Here is a 22313-nt window from a genome sequence, read left to right on the forward strand (position 1 = left end):
TTGGCTCCCAACCCATGGTTTATGGGCATCACGTCCTTGCACCCCTCTGACATTGTTTAAAGCCATGGTAAATTCTTCTTTCCTCAGCTGTTTCATCAGATTGAAAGAGATCAGAGCATGGCATTACCTGCAGCATGTTATTTGCTCTGTACTGTTACCCATGAAGTTTAGGTAACTCCATTTTAATTTTTTCTATGGCCCAATTTTAAAATCGCTGATTCAGTAAGTGCTATGTTATTGGTTGTTTGTCTGGAGACTAAAGTCTTTATCACATACACATTGGAGGAAAAATACAGGGTCCAGTTTTGCAGTGCTCATTAACAGTTTTTATCTAAAGTTGATAGGAGTTGTCTGAGTAAGACTTGGTAATCAGAACAGCTTTTCCTATTAACATTTTCCTTATTTTTTAGTATGGTACTTACAGAATGGCTCCCCCGCAGTATATGTTAAAGCTTGTACATTATGTACACAGCCTGTCACAAATTTTCTAGGTCCTCAAACAATCCAGGTTTTACAACACAAAATTGGTAAGAAATTGAAAGTTTTGACCTGAGTTGGTACATATTTTATAACAATTACAGATCAGTACAAAAATAAATTAGAAAGTGTAGCTTTCCTAAATGACAGCATTTTAATAAAAGAATGAATCATGCTGCTTTGACCACATCAGAATTTTTTTCTGTTTAAAAGTAAGAAAAAAAAGTGACGTCATTGATTCTTGGGCTCTGCTAACCAGTTACAGCCACATTTGAGAAAGTAAGCCTTCAAATGTAGCAGTTTTTATTTATACAAATAGTGACACTTGATGCTATCATAGCAATTCATATTCTATGATACCTAAGTGCAAATACATCAACATTTAAAGGCTTATTACTTGTGCTAACTGTATTATGCATTATGTACGCACTTCCCTAATTTAATGTGAAGGGCATCATGGTCAGCTAGGAAGATACTTTGGTTGCTGACAGACATTATTACCAGAAGCATCAGCGCATTAGTTTGACCTGGCTCCACAGCATCTGTATAGATTGGGCACTTCAATCAGGGCTTTTTGGCTCTTGTATTTCAAGCTGATTGAATCAGCTATTAAAGCACCAAAAAAGACCCCCTAACACACCTAACCTACAAAAATGTTGGGTGAGCTGGGTCCAACTAACTTGACGCCTCTTCTGGGCACATGCTGGGCGCAGTGCAGGAGCACAGTGAGTTTAAAGTGCCATTTTGGGGTGGCTGTTTTTTTTAGTGTCTGTAAGCAGCCTTACTGGTTTTATACTTTATGCTGGATTAATATTACTGGCTTTTTATGACTGAGAAAAGTTATGTGCACTGAGAAATGTAAGAAGGGAGGGGAAAAAGAAAAAAAGTTGTATTTTCCCATTAGCACATTGTGTATAGGTAAACATAATTACTTTTAGGGCCAGAATACCATGAAGTGTAACACAAAGTGTACAAGCTTTTGGTAGACTCAATTTACTTCTCTGTTTATACAGGTCTCTTTTGGATCTACTTGTCTCCACTATATGATGAATATGGGAGAGTATACCACACTACTCATGCAGTTCAACTTTCAGCATTAAGGCTATTTTAGTTCTGAGTTTCTCTCCAAACTTTGTTAACCAAATGCCAAACTGTACAGCGAGCAAACCTGTCTAGAAGACTAGGCTGACACCTTGACACCTTCAAACCTATTCACGCCAGATATGAAGGCTTCTTTCTATAAATTAAATAAAAATAAACATTGATTTAAATAAAACATAAAAAATAAACATAATTTAAATAAAAATAAACATTGATTTTCCAAAAGTCTTTTGTAGGAAAGCTAGCTGTATGCTAATTTTATATTTCTATTTACAGATGCCAACCGTTAATAATTGAACATTTTACAGTTTGAATGAGATCATCATTGTTACTTTATTTTTTTTTTGTCGGCAATTATATCAAGAATGAAACATGGCTGATTTCAAATGCCTCATTTAAAGTCTGTTGTTTCCCATACAACCCCTTTTCCAAAATAGCCATTTATCATGATAAACCACTCCATAGAAATTGCCCAAATAAGTAACATTTTTATTAGTGAGTTTTTATGCATTTCCATATCAATTCAGATGTGCTTGTTTTTCCTAATAAAGGAAATGATTTTTAAAAACCATTTGGGGTAACATTCCATATTTTAAACAATAAAATTATTACTAAACATTAAAAATAAATCAGATGATAGCCATTTTAGATACAGTTATTGGAACACTCATCCTGATCCCTTAATAAGTTACACACATAGTGAGACTAGCATCCACACAGAACCAGAGCAAGTCAACAGCACTGACTGCTGGCAGGTGCAGAGCCACCTCAGTATGGAACCAACTGAAGGATTGGAGTCTTGGCTGTTGTTACCATTCACAGCCCTGTTACTGTATGTTCTTCACAGGCAAACATAGCTTGCAATATTTTTTCTTCCTTTTTACTTATAACTAAAGCTAAGTCATATTGAAAGTTGGGAAAAACAATTTTTGTATTCAGCTACTTTATTACACATGGAAAAATTTCTAGAGGAATAACTATATCTGGGTTGAAATATCTCAGTTTGATTTTTTCTGTGATAAGATACTACTGCATATGGATGAAAGATGGAAACTGCTTAAAAAAAAATCACATCACTTTCTGATGAATTAAGTATTCTTTTTAATTTTTTGGACCAACACTTATTGTTGCCAGTTTGTTTCTTCTGATTTGTATCGTGGAACAGTATTTTCCACTGCTACTACAAATAAAAAAGGATGCCAAGCAGCAGTCATAAAACCTAATTTTTTTGCTAACATGATATTCTGGCATGTGTACTGAAATTTCATTGCATCTTGTCGGAGCTAAAGGTTTTGCACACCAGAAATTTTACAAGCAAGCCATAGAAAGTTGTAAATTGTTTCCACTTCTCATTTGAGGTATTTGGCAAGAAACCTGTCTCTGCATCAGAACATTCTCCCCATAAAAATCAAGGACTTGGGTAGATGTTTACTTCTAAATAGCTCTGCACCTGATGGATGAGAATTTGTTTCTCCAGACCACAGAAGCTTCTGCACCCCAATCCTTCTCCCAGAACATGAGTTTAACACTCCTTCCCCACCATGAACCATCTATCTCTGAATGTATCCAGATAAGATAGGAGGGAGTGTTCTTTATCTAGCCCAGTTACGGAAATGCATTCAGTTAATATTTTTGGTGTGTACTTTTTATGAAGATGCTCCAAAAACAGAGACTAGTAATATAGGCTGAGTGGACAACACAGCAATGGCCCATATTCTAAGCTAAATCTGGAGGGAGAAAGAAGAAATAGTGCATGGACCAGAAAAACAAAGAGCAAGTTAAGAAGAAATAATCTGTTTGGCTTAGTGGATGGTGAGAAGAAGAAGTATAGGGAGGTCTGGAGCAGTCAGTGTTCCTGAAAAAATATTTGTGGAACAGGGAACTAATCTTATTAGAGCAAAATTCTGAAGTGCTTCGTACAATCATCTTCGTTCTTTATGCATTAAGGATTTTTTCTTGGATTGAGCTTTATTTGTCAGATAACTGCTATTCTCTTTTGAACCAAATGTTCCAAGTCCTTGCAGATAGAGCAGATCTGTTATGCTAGCTGTAAGCTGCCTGTAGTATTTTAATGGTTAGAGTTCTTCTTCTTTTTTTTTTTTTTTTTTTTTTTTTTTTTTTTTTTTTTTTAAAGAGGAAGTGGAAAAGTTTTAAGGACCAAAAGAGGACAGTTTTGCTACTACTGTATTTGTAGAAAAACATATACAGCAATGTATTCTAAAGTGCTTCTTTACTTCTCGGCTACTTATCAAAAATTAGACACATACAGACACATATAGTTTAACAGTTCATGTACTGGTAGATGCTTTCTGATGTAGAAAACCCATCGCACATTTTTTAAATTAATACCATTTGCTCTGACAACTGTAGTGAAGTGAGTGATGCAAATGCAACATCCACCATTTTTTAAAATGTGGCCTTTCTTTGCTTTATTTATGCAACATTACATCCTTTAAAAGTAGTTGACTTCAATTCCGCATACAGGGATTAAATAATACAAATAAAAGCTGTAATTCAGTGAAGCTATTGCCTATTTACCCTGAAATAAAATAGTTTTATGATTGAACTGGTGCAAAAATCCCTCCAAACTCCTTTGTTTATTGGCAAAGTCATTTAAGGTCACTTTTGCTTCCAAGACCACCTTCTTCCATGATTTCCACTGAAGGAGTTTTGCTTTGTAATGGCTTGTGGTTCCACAGTGATTTGTAAATGAAGAGCATACTATACATATACTATTGTAGTCACTAAATTGCAGCTACTGCCATGAGAGGAAGTCCAAAAGTTACAGTAATTTTTCTAAATTTCAGCAAGACACAGAAACTTCAAGTCCAAGTTTAAATGTATATTTTGAACACCATTTTAAATGGCAATTAATGGCTGCTGTGCCTTTCAAGATGGAGAACTTACATGATGCCAACTGTGCTTGTTAACTGGTATACAGTACTGTACTGCAAATGTACCAAAAGTACTGCGTGGAAGGGCATCAATAGGCACAGCCATTTGGATTGGCTACTCCTATGTATATAGTGCAGCAGGTTTGAATCGGCGTAGAGAGAACCACAATTTGGTGGCACACAGCAAATGAGTGCATGTGTTTGGGGTTTTTTTGTTCTCAGAAGGCATAGTACAAAGCATCCCAAACAGCAAAACCAGAAGCATCTGCAATGTTGTTCTCATTTTGTCAAGTAGTAGTTTCTGACAGCTGGCAATTATTGCTGAGAAAGTAAAGCACTCCGATTAGCCTTCATCTTCTCCAGACGTTTTACTAAATGGCCATTGCTCACTTCAAGCTCTTCAGTTTTATCCAATGCAGAGCGAAGCTGAAAGAGGGAAGGAAAAGAAAAGCCATTAGTAAATTTTGAAATGCTTTCCCTGTTGCAAAGATAAGGCAATGCTGAAGTTCTACCAGCACTGTTCTACCTATGCTCGCATATTACAGCAACCCAAGATGTACAGGGATTTTCAACAAGTTCCTATAAAATTATACAATTGCCTGCCCCAGTGCTTTAACGACCCTCAGAGTATTCCAGCAGTAAGATATAACAGTGATATTTTTGGAAACTTGGGTGCTCTTAAGTTAGAGACCCATGTAAACTGTGTGAATCTCAGAATCATGGAGAACATTTGACTCCAACTGAAGGGGGTGCTTAGGACTACAGCCACAAAAGGACTTAGACATGATGATTAACATCACAGTGCCAAACTCTTATGTTTCCAGCCCTTGGAGTAGAATTCACAGGTTTGAGTTAGTTAGGAGCCTGAACTCCTGATGTACTTCATAGGAAGAGTTAGTTGACTTAGAACCCACAGCCGAGCAGGCTGCCACTTAATCAGACACATTGAAGAAAAGGGCATGTCTTAAATCTCACCACTCTCTGGGTACTTCACCCAGAATTCATGGTCTGGAATCTTTCTCTGGTTTCTATTAAAAATTGAGGAGAGGTCAATCCTTTCTTTTGATGCAGTCAGAGGAGGAGGTGCTCAGTTGTACAGCCACATTTTATACAATAACTTAGTAGTATTAGTCTCAGGAGGTGGCAGACTCAAGTTCAACTCTCTCTCTGGCCTCAGGGGAGGCATCTACACATGCAGGAGATCTGTGCCTCAGCACACGTGCCTGAATATACACTTTGGTGTGGGGCAAGTTGTGCTACCTGAGGAAAACTGACCCTGCCCAGCTCCTCCCAGATCTGCTGCCAGGGGGAGCTAAAGGCTGAGGCCAGCACAGCTGCTGGCCCCAGCAGTATAAAAACCTGGCTTGGTGAGCAGGCCAGGGCTACTTGCCCTCAGGAGCTTCTGAGGCCCAGGCAGTTGGTATCTGGGGAAACTAGGTAAGGCCCAGTGCTGGCCTCAGCCTCCCCTACTGCCCCCAGGGTAACTTGGTGTGGTGCACCAGAATGCACAGGTGTTTCCCGGGGACAAACGGCGGTGGTGCAAGGCGTGCTACTGCTAGTTGTCCCCGGGAAACCAAATGTCTACACGTGTGGACATGGCTAGGGAGTCTGTATTAAGCTCAAGTGACCCTGAAGGCATGGAAGCAATGGTGAGAGAAGCTGACAAATGGACAAACAAATCTGAGAATAATGGTGAATTGTACGGGTGGCATGGGCAACATGAAGCTTGAGTAGGCAGCTTATGTAAAGACAGGCAGTTAGAACTTTGAAGCCAGTGACAAAAGAAATGCAAGACTGTCATGAATTGGAGCCAAGGGAGGGACTATTCAGAGGAATGATGATCAGTGAGCAGGAAGACTACTACAACAGTTGCAGTTTGAATCAGGTTGGTTAACTTTAGGTGTCCAAGTTTGAAAATGTTGAAAACTTAGGGCGTCTTTACACATGCTCCAGGGGCAGGAGGGGGTGCTTTAATTAGAGTGGCTCTTGGGAATGGCAGCCATTTAGAAGCACAGGAATGCTGAATACATGACACAGATTGCTGAAGTGTGCTAATTAACATGCTCCAGCCGACTCAATTAACTTAGTGTTCTCTAATTACAGCATGTCGGAGCAGGCGCCCCACACATTTACAGGCATCCTTAGATTCTTCATTCAAGGTAAGTGTCTTGTACAGCACTGTAGTTAAGTACAAGCATGTATCCTCAGATAGCCTAAAGACAATATTGCCAGCTTTCTTGTAATTTCTCATTTACATATCACAGAAAGATGAAAGTAAGTAAATAAAAAATTAAACTGATTACTTGGCTTTACAAATGCTGAACAAATGAACATTCAAATCTGACAGCTACAAGTGACATGCAACACTGACCATTTGTATACTGTCAATGAACTAAAATTGTAACGAATGACATGACCACAGAATATGAACAACAGAATGGCCAGTGGCACCAATCCCAATACAAAGGAGAGGTGCTTTGCATTAGAGCACTGTTCAGGGAGAAGCGTACTATTGTGATGTGTCAAAGATGCATCATCATTAACTAAATTTAAGTGCTAAGATTTAGGCCAAATTCTTCAGCATGAACAACACAAATAAAACAAAAGCATCTTTTATTACTCTGCAATAATCAACAATGGTGGTTGTGTTTGTAAAAATGCGTTCAGAAATAGATATCTGCCTCCCTTTCCATACACATGGAATCTGACAGTCTACTACAATATTCTAACCATAAATTACCTCTCTTTGGAGTTTGCGTTTTTCAGCTTTCAGTTCATCTTCTATTTTTTCAGCATTTTCAGCAGCAGTTTTGTATCGAGTTACTTGACCCTCCAACCGTATTACCTATATTTAACAGCAAAGTTTATCAGGAAGAACAGCATACAAGATAAAGTAACTTTTACTTCTCAGTCTTGTCTTTGCCATTTAGAGATAATTGAGAAGCTGGGAATCTCTGTTTTTCTCTTACTAAATTAAAGGACATGTTTTGAGAAAAACTGTGCCAATGAAAATGCTCTAAGGTATATTTAGAGAGATACCAATAACCTGCCAATGCTGAAAGTAACTACGAACAATTTTTTCTAGAGATGAGGACTAAATTGGGCCATTATTTCATCATTCAAGAACAGTGCTGGTAACTTACTAAGGATAAGGGTAATAAATAGCAGTGCCAAAATGCCTCATATTTTCTAGCCTATATGTCTTCAGTCACCCAAGAACGCCACTCTAGCTTACAACCAAAAATTCTCAAGTAAATGCACTTATTTGCCAAATAGTTCCACAACATATTTGCCTTTAATATTTATTATTGTTTTGAGCTGTTCATTCAGATTTATGGAATATTTTCTGTAATTAAATGGAAGAATTTCTGGTCTATACAACAAAGACATTGCTCTGAAACACTCACAAGATTGACTTCAAAAGGAACCGTGGAAAACTATTTAGTTTATCATGTAACCATATTTATCTGTTTACCTTTTCTCCATTCAAGAACTTACATTCTGCTCCAGTGCCGTTATCTCTTGTTCAGACTTTGCTAGTTTAAATTTGAGATCACTGATCTGCCTGTTGGCATCTCCTAAAAAGAAAATAATTCAAATTTATTACCAGAAATGCAGGATCAAACCTGGGCCAGGTTCTAGATAAACCACATCATCCTGACATAACTGTGATGGGCTGGGCTGGTAGGTACCTGGTTCATGCTTCATGCATTAGCACTAAATATCTTGGTAAAAGTTCCCTTAACAGTTCCCAACTGGCAGGTATATATGTTTAAGCTTTACAGCAACCCCCTCTGACCATTCTCACAATAGAACTGGTAAAGTATGAAATAAAAATCCATGTCCAGACCTACCTGAGTTCATGCAGTCTTGAGAACAGAAATTGACATACTAAAAGGCCATCCCTCACCTACTGTAGAAGTGTATCTAACTCTTTGTTATACTGAGAGAATTCTCAAAGTAACAAGAATAAACTGAACAAGTAGACAGACAAGGCAGTCTCTCACTTGCAGGTTCTCTCAGAATTCAAAATTAATTTTCATTTAGAGACACATTCATTGTATTGTGCAATTACACGTTATAGCTATATTACATTTAATATACAACAGTTTATTCTTCAAATGGAAATGGAGTTTACTTTGGAGATCAATCATGTGCATATCCGTTCCATTCTCAAGGACTTCATTTTCAGAATGAATAGTCTCCATCTTGCCATTCTTCTGCTTCTCTTCCAGTTGTCCTTTTAGTTTTCTAATCTGAAATCCCCAAAATAGTTTGTTACTTTCAGTATCTCAGAGAGTGGATCAAATCAGCCTATTAGTAAATTGTTGAATGTTAGAGAGCAAATATATTAAAACAGTGGGTTGGTACCAAGTATTGACTGGAAAGAATGTCCATAATTAAAGTCTGTCCTTTAATATTTATTGACAATAAAATAGTTGTCTAAATCAGTAGTGATCAACCTCCAGCCTGTAGGCTAAATCCACCCTGCAAAGCTGCCTTTGGGTCTGGAAATTTGGCAGTAGGGAAGCAGTGGCAGTGTTAATTCCTGTAGCTTTCGGAGTTGTGGCAGTTAATGCTGCCACTGTTTTCCTATTGCCATTTCAGATATGTGGGGAGTCCTGTGCCAGACTGCCCCCACAGACTGACCCTGCACACTGGCACTGTCTGTGAAATTTAGCTCGCATCTGACCCCATACCACTCATCCAGCCCACATGGCCAAAAGGTTGAGCACTAGTGTGCTATATGTCCCCTTATATCACAATTTCATCTGGCAAATTATTTAGAAAACGAACCGTTAGGTTAAAGACTAAAACTAATCATTTCTGAGAAGGGTTTTGTTGGTAACATAAGTTTATAGCTTGCACTGCTATTACATGAAGTTGCAGGGATTCTTAGAACTTGAGACTTCAGAAGGAGAAAAGAGTTTCAGCATTAGGTACAAATATATACATTTTTAAAAAATCCTCTCTGGACAAAAAATCCTTCCATCTCTCTCACATTCAAAGTAGGTTTTGTTTTTTTTACCAAGGGCTGCTTTTAGATAAATTAGCATTCCATGTAAATGTTGTACCTTTAGAAAAAGTTAGATCCAATTAGTAATACTTCATTACTCCCATCTTGCCCTTCTGCACAGTAGCTTTCACTAAACTGAGAACACTTAACTATGTTAACACATATGGACATGTTACTGTAGGTCACCTGTTAGTCCACCTCTAGTCTGAACAGGTCTATACAATGTGGTGACAAAAATACCTGCAACTGGCCTACTCTAGGATGGACTTCCAGGGGTAAATCAGTGGTGAAAGTACAGCTAAAAATTCTTGGTGTAGAAATAGCTCCAAGGAATTAAGTGCTGAACCTACTATATAAAAAAAGATGTTTTTGCAATGGACTTCACTTATACAGTTTCCTTTCATTGGTTCAGAGGTACTTCCTCCTAAAATTGCCCTCTCACATCCATAACTGGAATTCCATGGTGGGTCATGCCCCTCCTAGCCTCACCCTCAAATTTCTGGCCACTTCAGGAACCCTATGGGCTATACATTTGATACCCGATTTAATTTAATAGACTCCCTGGGAGAACAAGTAGGAAGTCAATACAACAGAGATGACTGTAAGGATACATGCTCATGGCAATATCATACCTCATTCTCCAGGCTAGAAACTGAAGTTTGGGAAAACTAAATGCTTAGAAATCAGGACTACAAGCAATTAAAAAGCTCTTCACAGGATGGAAGTCTTCAACTGTCAACCTGTCTCCATGGAAAACTGCTGACACATGGAAGAACAGTGCCAAGACAGCCTAAGGAAGAGGACCTTCATGCAAATCCAGAGCACAGTAAGCCTTAAAGGCAGGTAGATAATCAGGAAAATCATTTATTTCATATTTAAATTTCTTGTTCTCTGAAAATGTCTTGTTCCACCAAACCAATGCTTTGCTCTGAGTTTTTTGTCCAGTGGTTAACAGGGTTACTGCCCCCAGAAAGGACCAAAATTGCAGGGCCACGCCTAAGTCAGCCAGCTGAGGAATCATGGTTACCACAAGAAGGTGGACTGCAGGTCAAAGTCTGGCCTGTGTGGAAGAATCCCATGATGGTCAACAAGGGAGTAATTCAAGGAGACTAGAAGAAATCGGAGATACAGCTTTCTGGGATAACTCTATACACTTGGAGAAGAGTCTTCGCTTTAGAATTCTTGTGCTATTTCTATAGTCTCAGCTTGCTACTTTTCCTTCTTTAATTGTTTCTGGTAGCAACCTGCCTTGTACTCTCACATGAACATACAAAGCTGAGTCCACCTCCTATGGAATGGAATCAATTTGGATCACAGAATTTGAAAAGAGGAAACAAAACCAGGTGTTGTTTAATTGACATGATCTGCTGTGCTCTTTAAATTTCAAGTATTTTTGTCTGCTGAACCTTCCCTTAATCTCATCATAAAGAATTAGCAGACATACAGCAATACTGAAATATTAATTACCTGTTCTACTAAGGATTCTCGTTCATCAAGGAGCTTTTTCAGTCTAACATCTGAAAGAGAAAAAAGGAGACTTCAATGCTGATTTAGCTGAGTTACACATTTCAGTGCATTTAATCAAAGAAAGAATTGTTAAGGTTAGTGAAGTAATGATGAAGGTAGTTATGCACGTACCACAGGAAATGAGGTCACAGACAGGACTGGGAGGGGGTTTCAGCCAAGGGAAGTTATGTCATTCTCACAGAGCATGCTTGTCACTTCAGTAGCAGCACCCAGCTGCATGCAAAGAGGCTAATCTTCTACTTTAGGTTAGCATGCAAGAACTCTAGGGTCAAACGTAACTGCAACACAAAAAATCTCACAAATCTTTACAGTTTAACAACATTAGGAAGAGAAATTATGAATAACTGCAATCATAATTAGGTCACATTCTTAACATTTTAAAATCTTAACTATTACTTTGCTAACTGAACAGCTTAGTTACATTTTTTCCATTATAGTTATTATACATTAAACAGGCAAATCTTTTGTTTCATTAAGAAGTGTCTGGTAAAGTGCTGTCTCCACATAGTCCCTCAGATGATCAGTACTCCACGATGCATGTCAATTGGGAGGCTATTGGGTCATGCAACTTCCTGGGCTTGATCTGACCTTAGAAGCAATATGAGTCATCACTCAAGCTCACACAAATAAAATAGCTCACAACAAATTTTAAAAAAATGTGGAGAAGAGGAAGTTGAAATATGAGTGAAGCAAAGAGAAATGCATACATTTTTAGCAGGTCCTGTAATGTTTTATGCACTTTATAAATGAAAAAGATACACTGAAGCACAGGAATCCAAACCATTCCCTTGAGAGGGTCAGATTTGACTAGATATTTTCCTTTCTAGTTGTTCAATGTGTGTGTTAGAGCAGAACACATATATTAACTTTGGCTTCCTTAACATGCAGCCATCTACGAAGAGCCAAATCTACTGATGCTGAGCACTCAACTAGTCACTTAACGAAACTCCAGTTTGTGGCCTATTGGAATTGCTTAACCACTAAAATGTGAAAGTCACCTAGGAAAAAAGGGTCCTTCAAAAATGTCACTTGCAAAAGCAAAACTGAAGTTGCATAAATCACTAATTACATCTTTAGAAATATATTCTGTTTTGAGACTAACACCATATTTTTTATCCCTTGAACTATGAAAACTGGTTAGTTTATTTTCTTTTAAATATTATACTTGCCATAGAACAATAAAGTACCTTTTCCATGTTAACATACTATTCTTATCACAAGAAATAACTTTATCTGATACCAATGTGTAGTATGTGGAGAAAACATCAACTTCAATGGAAGCCACAAATATGGCAGTCTAATACAAATTCATGATAAAGTGAGACCTCCTCACTCTGTACGCATATGATTTCTCTTACAGAAGTAATTCTAAAGTGTGAAACTACACCTTTACTTGTGGTGTCTGATGCAATGCAACAGCACACTTTTCAAGTGATTTGAATATTCAGCAGCATACTAAGTCACTTTATCAAAGCATTGATCATTTTGAATTTCCCCATGCCCTATCCAATTCTTGAGAATTTTCAGTATACCCATTGTTATAGTACCAAGGCATCAATATGAAAAGCTAATTTCATAAAATCTCAAGGGAAAAACACAACTTAGAAAACATTAAATTTAAAACAGTTGCAGAAATTCCTGCAAAACAAGAAAAAAAAAATCACGTGTAAATACTAAGATGATTTGAGAAAAGGAACATGGCTAACAAAAGGAAAAGAAACAAAACCAAGCTTAACAATAAGAAGTTGTTAAAGGAACATAAATGGTGAAAGGAGATACAAAGGTTCATAGCTTGAGCTGGGGCTAGGTGTCCAAGATCAGAAGATTACCAAGAAAACAAGCTGCTAAAGAGAGGAGAGAAGAATGAGGCCTACTGTAGGACAAAATTTGTAGTTAAATGGGAAGCTAGCACAAACTCATAGAAGAAACCTGAGCACCAAACAGTCCATTTATTTCTGGAAACTAAATTAACTATGTAAACAAAGATACACTAGCACACTGTCACAAAATATGTCCTTCATCTATAAATATATTCCAGTGTCCAGAATGGAAGTTCATTGTTAACTAAGAATGTTAACAGATGAAACTATAATAGTACTTTAAAAGGGTGGGGATGGGCAAGACTTACCATGGTCCACCTGAAGCCACTCTACCTATTTGTCTGTTGTATCCCATGATAAGAAGTTGAACTACAATAACTAAATTCCTGTTTAATTCAAAGGTAAATTATGGTGGTTTAACTTAACTTCCTACAGGATAGGAGTGGATAGATAAAACATACCAGATCAGCTGACAAGTGCTCAGTAAGCCTTCCCCCTGTGCTACAATTATTCATCTGCCCCCACTATTACAGATCAGTTAAAGCTGGTATTTGCATTCACAAAACAAAATTTTGGCCTCACCTCTTCTCCCTAGAACCCCAGCTTCCCCACAAAGAACATATTCCTTCCTATCCTAATCAACTATGGAAGTCCTGGTGTGAGAAGGGAGGAAGGGCAAGAGAAATGACTCACAGGTTCAACTAAGCCTTTTCTATGAGTGTAGCAGACAATCCTTAGAGTACAGTCTCTTCCCAAACTTGGTCACCCAAGGAAAGCAGAGCTCAGCTGGTGCTTCTGCCAGATCATTTTTATTATCTATTGCATTATGAAATTGGAAAAGATGATATTCCACCAAAAACCTGAGTCACAACTTGTACCAAATTCTACTGTATTTTTAGGCAAATAATCAGGCCCTCATTTTCAAGACTAGTGTTGGAAAGAAGAGTGATGAGAATCTGTTGCATAGAATTTGAAAATATCTTTCCTACTACTAGGTCCTGAACTATTTGGCCACTGTTTTTGGAGGTGTCCAAAGGCTAGCTCTGAACCCTTAAAAGCCTCATGAAAAAAATAAATATATGCTTGACATATGAGCTACATTGTTGTCATTGATTTTGTGCCATGAATTCTTGCAGTTACTGAAAGATGTCTCAGTCTTGCTTTTGCTGAATGAAAAATCTAGATCATCAGATTATTGTTGGTTACAGCTGACTATCAGGAATTAAACTCTCCAGAGCTAAAAGCATCTTCTTTGACCTAAAGAACACTACTCTGTGCTGCTCTGTCTTATTTTTTTAAAACAGTGTTCAAGGAGGACATAACACTAAGCAGTAGCGTTAAAATTGCACAAGCAGAGAATGGATAAAGGAAACAAAGGGCAGAGCCCTGGTTTTATCTCAGTTAATTTCAAGGTTCTAGTTTAGAATCCAATACTGATGAAAATGCCAAATAAACATTGGTTTGTCACTTTGCTCAAAATGAAGATGATTTAACCTAGATCTTTGTATTATATACTAGCTATGGACTTCAGAGGTATCATGCCAAAGAAACTTATATTCAGGTGCATACTTTCCAAACTGCATTATGTATTACAAACATTTGATGTTGATGCATTGTTTCTCTGTTTAAGTAGTAACCAGCAAAAGTTGTACTCTCTCTCTAAAAATCTGGAAGATAAGTAATTAACATTTTTTTCTGTTAACAACCTAGTTCTTTAATTTGATTTGCCTGCATGGAACCCCACTCTGAGCACATAACCCAAGATAGCATACAAAATGAGGGGAAATGCATTAATCAGGTGCCCAAAGGACTCAGCCATGGGTGTTTGATAGATGTATCAGCATAAACCAAGCTACACTGATGTCTGGATAATGACAGCTGAAGCTGCAACAAATCTCAAAAGTAGAGAAGACCTAAATTTGGAACAAAACAATATGACCAAGCTACTGAATGTTCCCTGGCCCTGCACTAAATGTTCTGAACAGTTCATTGAGTTCTACACACGTTCTAAGGAGAGAGCGAAGAAGTAGTGCTGGTATGTCTCAATTGTCCAAGTATAAACTCTACTTCCAACCATAACATCCTTCTTAAATTATGGACAAATATGGAAACCATATTTATTTGTGCAATATTACATTGGAGAGTCAGGCAAGGAACAATTTTTATCCTAGTTAAAGGGTATAATAATACAGTAAGGGGTATTTTTAAGATCTACAGCATGCCCAATTAATATTCTTATGGTTATATCCTACTACTGACATAATTTGTCCTAAGTTTTTATGATCGCATATTTTCACAGACATTGTGTGGAACCTGCTGTTAGTGTCAAGAAAGCAGCTCTGGAAAAAGGTTTAAAAATTAGATTCATGCAATATCATATTAGCATTCTTAAATATGAAGGCCCATATTTCTTAGCAGAATGAAATCATATCAATTCTAACACACATGAAGAGCATGGAGACAGGTCTATCAGTAATAAAAAAGGTACATTAATATTTCAAGGTATTCAGATGTATAAAAAGCAGATGAAGTTATTTTTGTGCAATGCCTGTAACAAAACAGACTTTTAGAACAGTATCAAATGAGATCCATATTTACACAAGTTTTATAAGTAGTGCTCTGGACAAGCATAATAAAGTATAAAATGTTTATTTCAATTATATACAGTTCAGTACATTTGTGATAGACATATGAAAAATTTCAACATATCTGTAAGTTATTAAGTTTGTAACAGCAATACAAGAAATATTTTATGACCAGCAAAAACTTTCGTTTGGATTCCCTTTTGATTTTCATTACTTAAAGCAAGTTTAAAATAATGTTCTATTATGCAAAAAACACATTTTCTTTCAGCTGGTTTAAAATATTCACATAAGAAATATATTGAAGAATTGATAATCTCTCAATTGTTTATATTTACAGTATCAAATCAAAAGCAACATTATTTTTCACAAGACTCAGTGCTTGGTATATAGGAGATAATACACAAGGAGCAACAGCAGTTATCTTTGGTGTGATGCTTTTCAATAAAAATTAAGACATTCAAGAGGATTAAGACATTCAAAATTCCTTCATTCTGGCAAGAAAGAAGGAAATAGTACTTCCAGAGACAAGAAAACATTCTTTCAGAATAGTATTTTGCAAAAATATGCAATAAGGAAATACAATTTAAACTTTCTTGTAGGAAAATAGTATCATAATATAACTAATTAACTAAATGTACTTGACAGAAAGTATGAACACACATCACAGTGTGTACTGAGAAAACTTCTCTAGAAAAAGATAAGAACGCCCCTGTTAAAACATGGGGTCAAAGGCTTATTCTGGTGCAAAGTGCCTAGACTAAGTAAGCATATACATACTTACTCCTTTCAGCAGACTAACAACTCTGGAGCCATTTATGCTTTAAATTCTTAAACTGTATATTGCTCTTTCAAAGTGTATAAACTAATACATTTTGGCAGTTCATCTTATAAACTATATGCCATACTTTGGAATGTGCCCATATTAAAATAATACACAGTGAAATTATACTTTTTGCATTAGCAATGATAGTTGGTTCCTGAACTGAAGCATTTACAAACAAATGTGGTAACTATATTTATGGTGCTGCATACCTTATATTGCTGTATGTTCAGCAAAGCAACTTTTAATTGTACTGTTGCCTTTGCATGCAAGACCTATAGCTTGTTTAAAAACTAGTCTAGAAAGTAAGAACAATTGTTATTTTTTGGAAGATACCAGCCTTACATTTATTTTAACAAGTTGGTCTGAAAAGTTTATTTATGATGCTTATTTGGTGATAAACATGAAACCTGAGAGAAATTAAAAATCAAAATCTGAGTATACAATATCTGGTGGTGATATACGACAGTAAATTGGATGGAATTCACATCTATGAACTGACATTATTATGATGAAACAACCACAAAACAAAAACATCATCATTCCTAAAGTCTGAATTACTGTGCACGGTGCATTATTTTGTACTGGAACTGATCCAAGAGCAGGTAATTTATTTGAGTTCCTAGATTATGAACTCATGATATTATACAATCTTCTTTAGATTTACCCTTACCCCTTTTAATACCTGTGATATCTTCTTTACTTTCAACACTGGTGGTGCTCAAGCTTTCCAACTCTTTTTCTAATAAAGGGTTATTGGTTGTTTTTTCTGAATCATCAGTTTCTAACACTTTAGTTTTGTCCTCCAACACCTCACATGTTTTCTCTGCAGTTTCAGATCTGGATGCATCTGATTCTTCAGATTCCTCTCCTTTTTCTTGGATACCTGCATTGTCTTCAGTCAACAAGACTTCATTCTCTGTTTTGTATATACTGCCTTGATGAGCTTCTTCCTTTCCACCTTCTCCTGTTTTGATAGCTTCTGTGACAATTTCCTTTGCTTTAACATCTTCCAGCTTCTGTGCAGCAACTTTCTCTGCATCCTTCCTTTCACTAGTTTCTAATTCCTGATTTGACTGAAAGATGAATGTTTCACCCTCATCTTCCACTCCTTCCTCTTGAACCTCTACCTCATTAACTTTAAGCTTCTTATGTAACTGACCTTCCTGTCTACTGAGGCAATTTGATTCCCCCTCAGCTTCTGGAATGACTTCCTGCATCTCATTTTGCTGTTCTGTTCTATTATTTTTGTCCTCCTCACTTCCCTGACCCTCCCAATTTTTATCCTTCTCTTCCCTAATAGATTCACACATCTCATCTGACCTTGTATTCTGCTCTTCCATTTCTTTTATGTTGCTTCCAGCTTCTTCAGTATGTTGCTGTGATTGTTTTGTGGCTTCCTGAAAAACATTATTTGTACTCGCAGAGGTAAATGTTTCAAGCTGCTGGTCTGCAGGCCCTGGCTTCTTGCTGTTTTCCTCCATTCCATCTTTTACCTCAATAATTACACTAATATTTTTAGGAGATTCCTGTGCAGCTGCTGCTTCTTGTTTAGCTACTCCCTGCATTTTACTTTCCAAAACATTATCTATTATTGTGCCATATATTATGTCTTCACTATATTGAAGTGTTTGGACTTCTACCTGTGTGTTCTTACCCTCCACCTGTTCAGTACCATTATCTTCAAATTCCTGAGATTCATACCATACTTCAGTATCTTCTGCCCCTTGAATTTTTTCATCACTGTGACTAGGGTCTATAATAGTTTCTTGGGGTTGTTCTTTGTTCATGGGACCTTGATCTTGCTCTGTTTTATGTGATTCAGATTCTTTTACCTCTGTAATACAGTCTATAAAATCCACAGATCTTTCAAGTTGTACCTCTTTGTTTTCAGAATCTGAATCCAATTTGCCCACTAACACTTCCTGTTGTCCTGGCCTCTGCTTCATATTCATTCCATTCTCTGCTGCACTTACCATACTTTGTTCTCCTCCTGCTAATAGCAGATCATTCTCTGAAAGAAGTGACGGAGTTGGTGTTTCATCTACTTTTTGTTCCTTTGCAGTATTATCTGGCACTATCTCAGTGTCACATGACACTTCTTCCTCCTCTTCTACAGCTTTTATTTCTTGGCTTTCCAGATTCTGGACTGTATCAGTTTCATTTTCTTCTTCCTCTCTACCACCCTCTACATTATCAATTGTTCTGTCAATGCACTCTTCACCTTCATCACTCATAACGTCATTTTTAGGGCTTCCTTCTGCTTGATACTGTCTTTCAACTTGAGCTTCCACACATGGCCCTTCAATAGCTGAACCTGTGATTACAATTTCAGGTGGTTCTGACTGATCAGAAACCAATGCATGACTGCTACCCACAAAATCAAGAACTTCCTGAGTTGCTTCACTACCTTCTTTTTGGCTAGTTATAAAATCCTCCTGTTTTTCTTTCTGCTGCTGTGCAATTTCTTCAAATTCCTGTCTCTCTAAGTTACGACACTCTGCCTGGGAAACCTTAATATCCTGACTCTGCAGTGTACCTGTTTCCAGATTCTGATTAGACCTCTCATTTAAGTCACTACCATGTTCACTTTCCTTGCTAATGGGCTGCTGGATTTCTACGCTACTACCTGCATCACTATTTTCAGAGGAAGATACATTTCCTAATACATGTTCTCTATAGCATTCAGTTTGTTCCTCCAGTCCACTATTCATTAATATTACTGTTGAGGTGACATCAGTATCTTCAATGGCTTTCTCTCTCTCTGTATTTTCATCAGTATGCAAGGTCTTTATCTCCGTATACTCCTTTACAATTTCCTGCTCCTCAGACTCCTCCTTGTGTTGCTCATGCTCAGTATTCTGCAAGATTTCCTTTTTCCCCACATTCTCCAAAATCTCATTTTTCATCTCCACTTCATTGGTTCTGCCTAAAAGACCATTGAGAAAGTTGAAGGGACTACACCAGGGGCGATTACGCAACTTTTTAAAACAAGGTAGCACTTACCTCCAGACTCAGAACCCAAAAGAAAGAATGAATCAGAGAATCGGTTAATAAAAGATCAGTTTTTGCCAATTGTGTGAGGCAAAGCGGCAATTGTATTAGTAAGTTTTCTGATCAGTGAAATCCACCACCCTCTCAAAAGCAAGATTTTTATCTGGTGTTGGCTTTGTGTTTTTGCAAGTTAAAGATTCTGCTATAGTTGAAGCTGTGAAGTACAACTTTCATAAATGAGAGGTACTTTGTTTCAAGCAGTGCAATTAACAGTAACACTTGCAGATTTAAGATTATGACACAAGGACAGAAATTTTTCTATTTGTTTTTGTTTTTTAAACCCTGACACTTCTCTATAATTGCAAAAGTGCATGGTTTGACAATATAGCCACCAAGTAATTTACCTAATACTCAACAATATTTTATACCTATTGCCCTCAAAGATATTATGTGTAACAAACATTATGAAAGGTATATTCTGATTGGCAGGCAAATTCTCCAACTATGTGGACATTTAACAACCAATAACAGTTAAAACTGTATTTGGTGCTCCTTATAGGCACTGCATCCATGCAAAGGGAAATGTCCCCCACCCCAACTTGTACATAGGAGCAAAAGGAGGAGATATTGTATAAAGCTCTTAATTACAGCTGTTAGCTTACGTTACATCAGTTTCCACAGAACCAGGATACTGGAGGGAGAGAGGACCAGTGCAGGCTGGCAAAGAAACAGGTGGTTTCCCAGACCTACTTTACAAAGTACTCTTACCTAGATTTTGGGGTGCAGCCAAAAGTGCAGCTCCCCGCTGTACCTGAGAATGCTTTGCAGGAAGTAGTAAGTTACAGCTCCCAGGAACAAACAGAAGTTCACTGCTGGTTCCAGGGCAGAGGAGAATCTAGCTGCTGGCTAGAAGGCTGCAGCCAGTTTCCCCTAGCAACTGGCCTCTCCTTTCTTCTAGCTTGTCCCTATTTTCAGAATGGGAGGGGAGGGATGGAGCAGAGGGAGCTCATTCTAGGGTTCCCCAGCCAGCACTGGAGGGTGGGTGTATTGGAGCACCCCCCCCATGGTGCGGGGGGCTCCACTCCCTTTCCCCCCCTCCCATTCTGAAAACAGTAACTTCTGTCTGCCAGCTAATTGCTGGCATGATGGGTCAGATGAAGACATTTCAAAAGACACTCTTTTGAAATGTCTTCATCTGACCCATCATGCAATGAGGGCTCAGATTTTCATCTAATCAGCCATTTTTGAAGCTGTCTGCAGTTGTGCACTTGTTTGGTCATGACTATAAACTGCTTTCTGTGGCCAGATGCAACAAAAATTGTCACTTCTTGTCTGTACCCTTTGTTGTTAAGAACCATTTTTATCAAATGGAGCAAGTAGGGGAAAAAACCAAACCCACTACCAAGAGTAAAACAATTCCCACTTCAAGAGTGGTTGACTTCCTGTTGCAATTTGCCAGTTCTTCAACTTAGAAATACAAAATTAAATATTTCCTCCTCTTTCCTGAGTGTAATAGAAAGGTAAACAGCTACTGTTCATATTAATGCAACTGTATTGTATAATCACAAAGTCAGAATCTGTGCCAATCAGATTCCTCCTTCCCTATGTATAGATAGAAATACATAATATATTTGCCCTGTACTCAACAATATGCAAGAATGTTAGTCTTTAACAATGTGAATTGCATCATTATGCTAACAATACAGTAATATTGGACATGTAGAATTTAGATATAGTGTATGAAAGTGGGTTTTGCAACAGTGTACTAGACCATTGCTCAACAGACACTTATGGTTCTCAAATGTTAGTTAGAAAATGTTTACATTCGATTTACAAATATGGAATTCAAATGCTCTTGTCCTGTTTCTCTGAGTTCCCGGTGTTTAAAACAAAACAAAAACAAAAGCAAAACTATAAGTATTAAAGTCTTTCTGGATTCAAGACTTGTATGTTCAAAAAATACTTCTACTCACTTTGTGAGTATTTGTTTCATTATCCTTTGTTACCCTGGGCTTGGGAATAAAGACATTTATATTAAAGTCTCTTTTTGTAAGTATAGAAGAAAATTGCATGATATGTTTCAAGTGATTATGATTCTTAAGCAGAAAAATGCATAGGGAGTGATTCAACAAGTAGCATGCTGCGTGATTGGTTAATTGTCTGAAAAATAAACACAATATCCAAGCAAAAAAGGTGAAGTTGATCAAATGGATGGAAAAGTTGAGCAGAATGTGAACACGTACCTAGGGTCCCATTCCCAGATGTGTTTAGCACCTGAGTTGTGCCTTGAGTAATCTTGGAAGAATCTGAGTGTCCTTCATTATCAAAAGCATCTGAAGTTTCTCCATTGGTAGCTACTTCTGAGTCTGGGATTATTCCATGTTTCTGTGGATAAGGGAAGGATATTTGAAAGTTTGGTGTACAGAAATACAATAAAAATAGTAGAACATTCTTGTACCTTAAAATTTTGAACAGAGACTGCATCAACAAAAGCTTCCCAAAACTGACTGGTTCAGTAAAAAAAATCGTGAAAACAGTTAGAACAGAGCAAGGTAGAATATATAAAATGCTTCCAAGATCAATATCTCTGGAATAATAAACTCCCAATTTTCTATTTTAGCACAAGAACAGAATTGATCAGCTTTTTTTGTTTGTTTTCTAGTGCATCTCTGTTGTCTAGCATCTGAAACATTCCTTAGACGACAGGTTTTAAACAGAAGTAACCTCTGAGCCCTTAAACTTACACGACAGCATACTGAAAACTCCTAGTTATGTCTTATGGGAGGGACAGCTGGTGAGCAAATATTTGAGACGAATAAGAGCAACATCAGTATACAGCTCTTGCTGGGATTACAGAGCTGGAACTAGCTTTTCTGCTACGGGCACCAGGAGACATTGATTACAAAATTTCTTTACAACAAGGTTCTTCTCTTCTTACTGCATACCTTCAATTGTTCCTTCAGCATAACCACTTCCATTCTAAGGCCATCTCGCTCACTCCTTATGGAATCAAAGAACTCTTTCTGCCTTTCTAACGCCTGAGTTTTTACAGCACAAACAGAGAAGGCAGGAAGACAA

The 22313-nt window shown here is 37.4% G+C and overlaps 1 protein-coding gene across 9 annotated transcripts in view; it reads right to left on the reverse strand.

Moving 5' to 3' along the window:
• Nucleotides 1–2046: 2046 nt before the first annotated feature.
• The window catches only part of LRRFIP1 (LRR binding FLII interacting protein 1), a 249245-nt gene continuing 228978 nt past the window's right edge, over nt 2047–22313 (reverse strand). For 6 of the 9 annotated variants that reach the window (XM_019523325.1, XM_019523324.1, XM_019523329.1 and 3 more), the window contains 2 exons: nt 21479–21620; nt 15470–19170 (listed from right to left, as the gene is read on the reverse strand). In XM_019523325.1, the coding sequence (XP_019378870.1) occupies nt 16877–19170; nt 21479–21620 (2436 nt within the window). In that variant the 3' untranslated portion in view covers nt 15470–16876. Of the gene's footprint in view, nt 4899–7212; nt 7318–7970; nt 8051–8610; nt 8729–10956; nt 11007–15469; nt 19171–21478; nt 21621–22313 lie in introns of those variants that run through there. The other 3 variants (XM_019523333.1, XM_019523330.1, XM_019523331.1) reach the window with 1 other exon arrangement.

This window comes from Gavialis gangeticus, unplaced genomic scaffold (genome assembly GCF_001723915.1).
Source record: "Gavialis gangeticus isolate Ggan-Ray unplaced genomic scaffold, GavGan_comp1, whole genome shotgun sequence".
Taxonomy (NCBI): domain Eukaryota; kingdom Metazoa; phylum Chordata; order Crocodylia; family Gavialidae; genus Gavialis; species Gavialis gangeticus.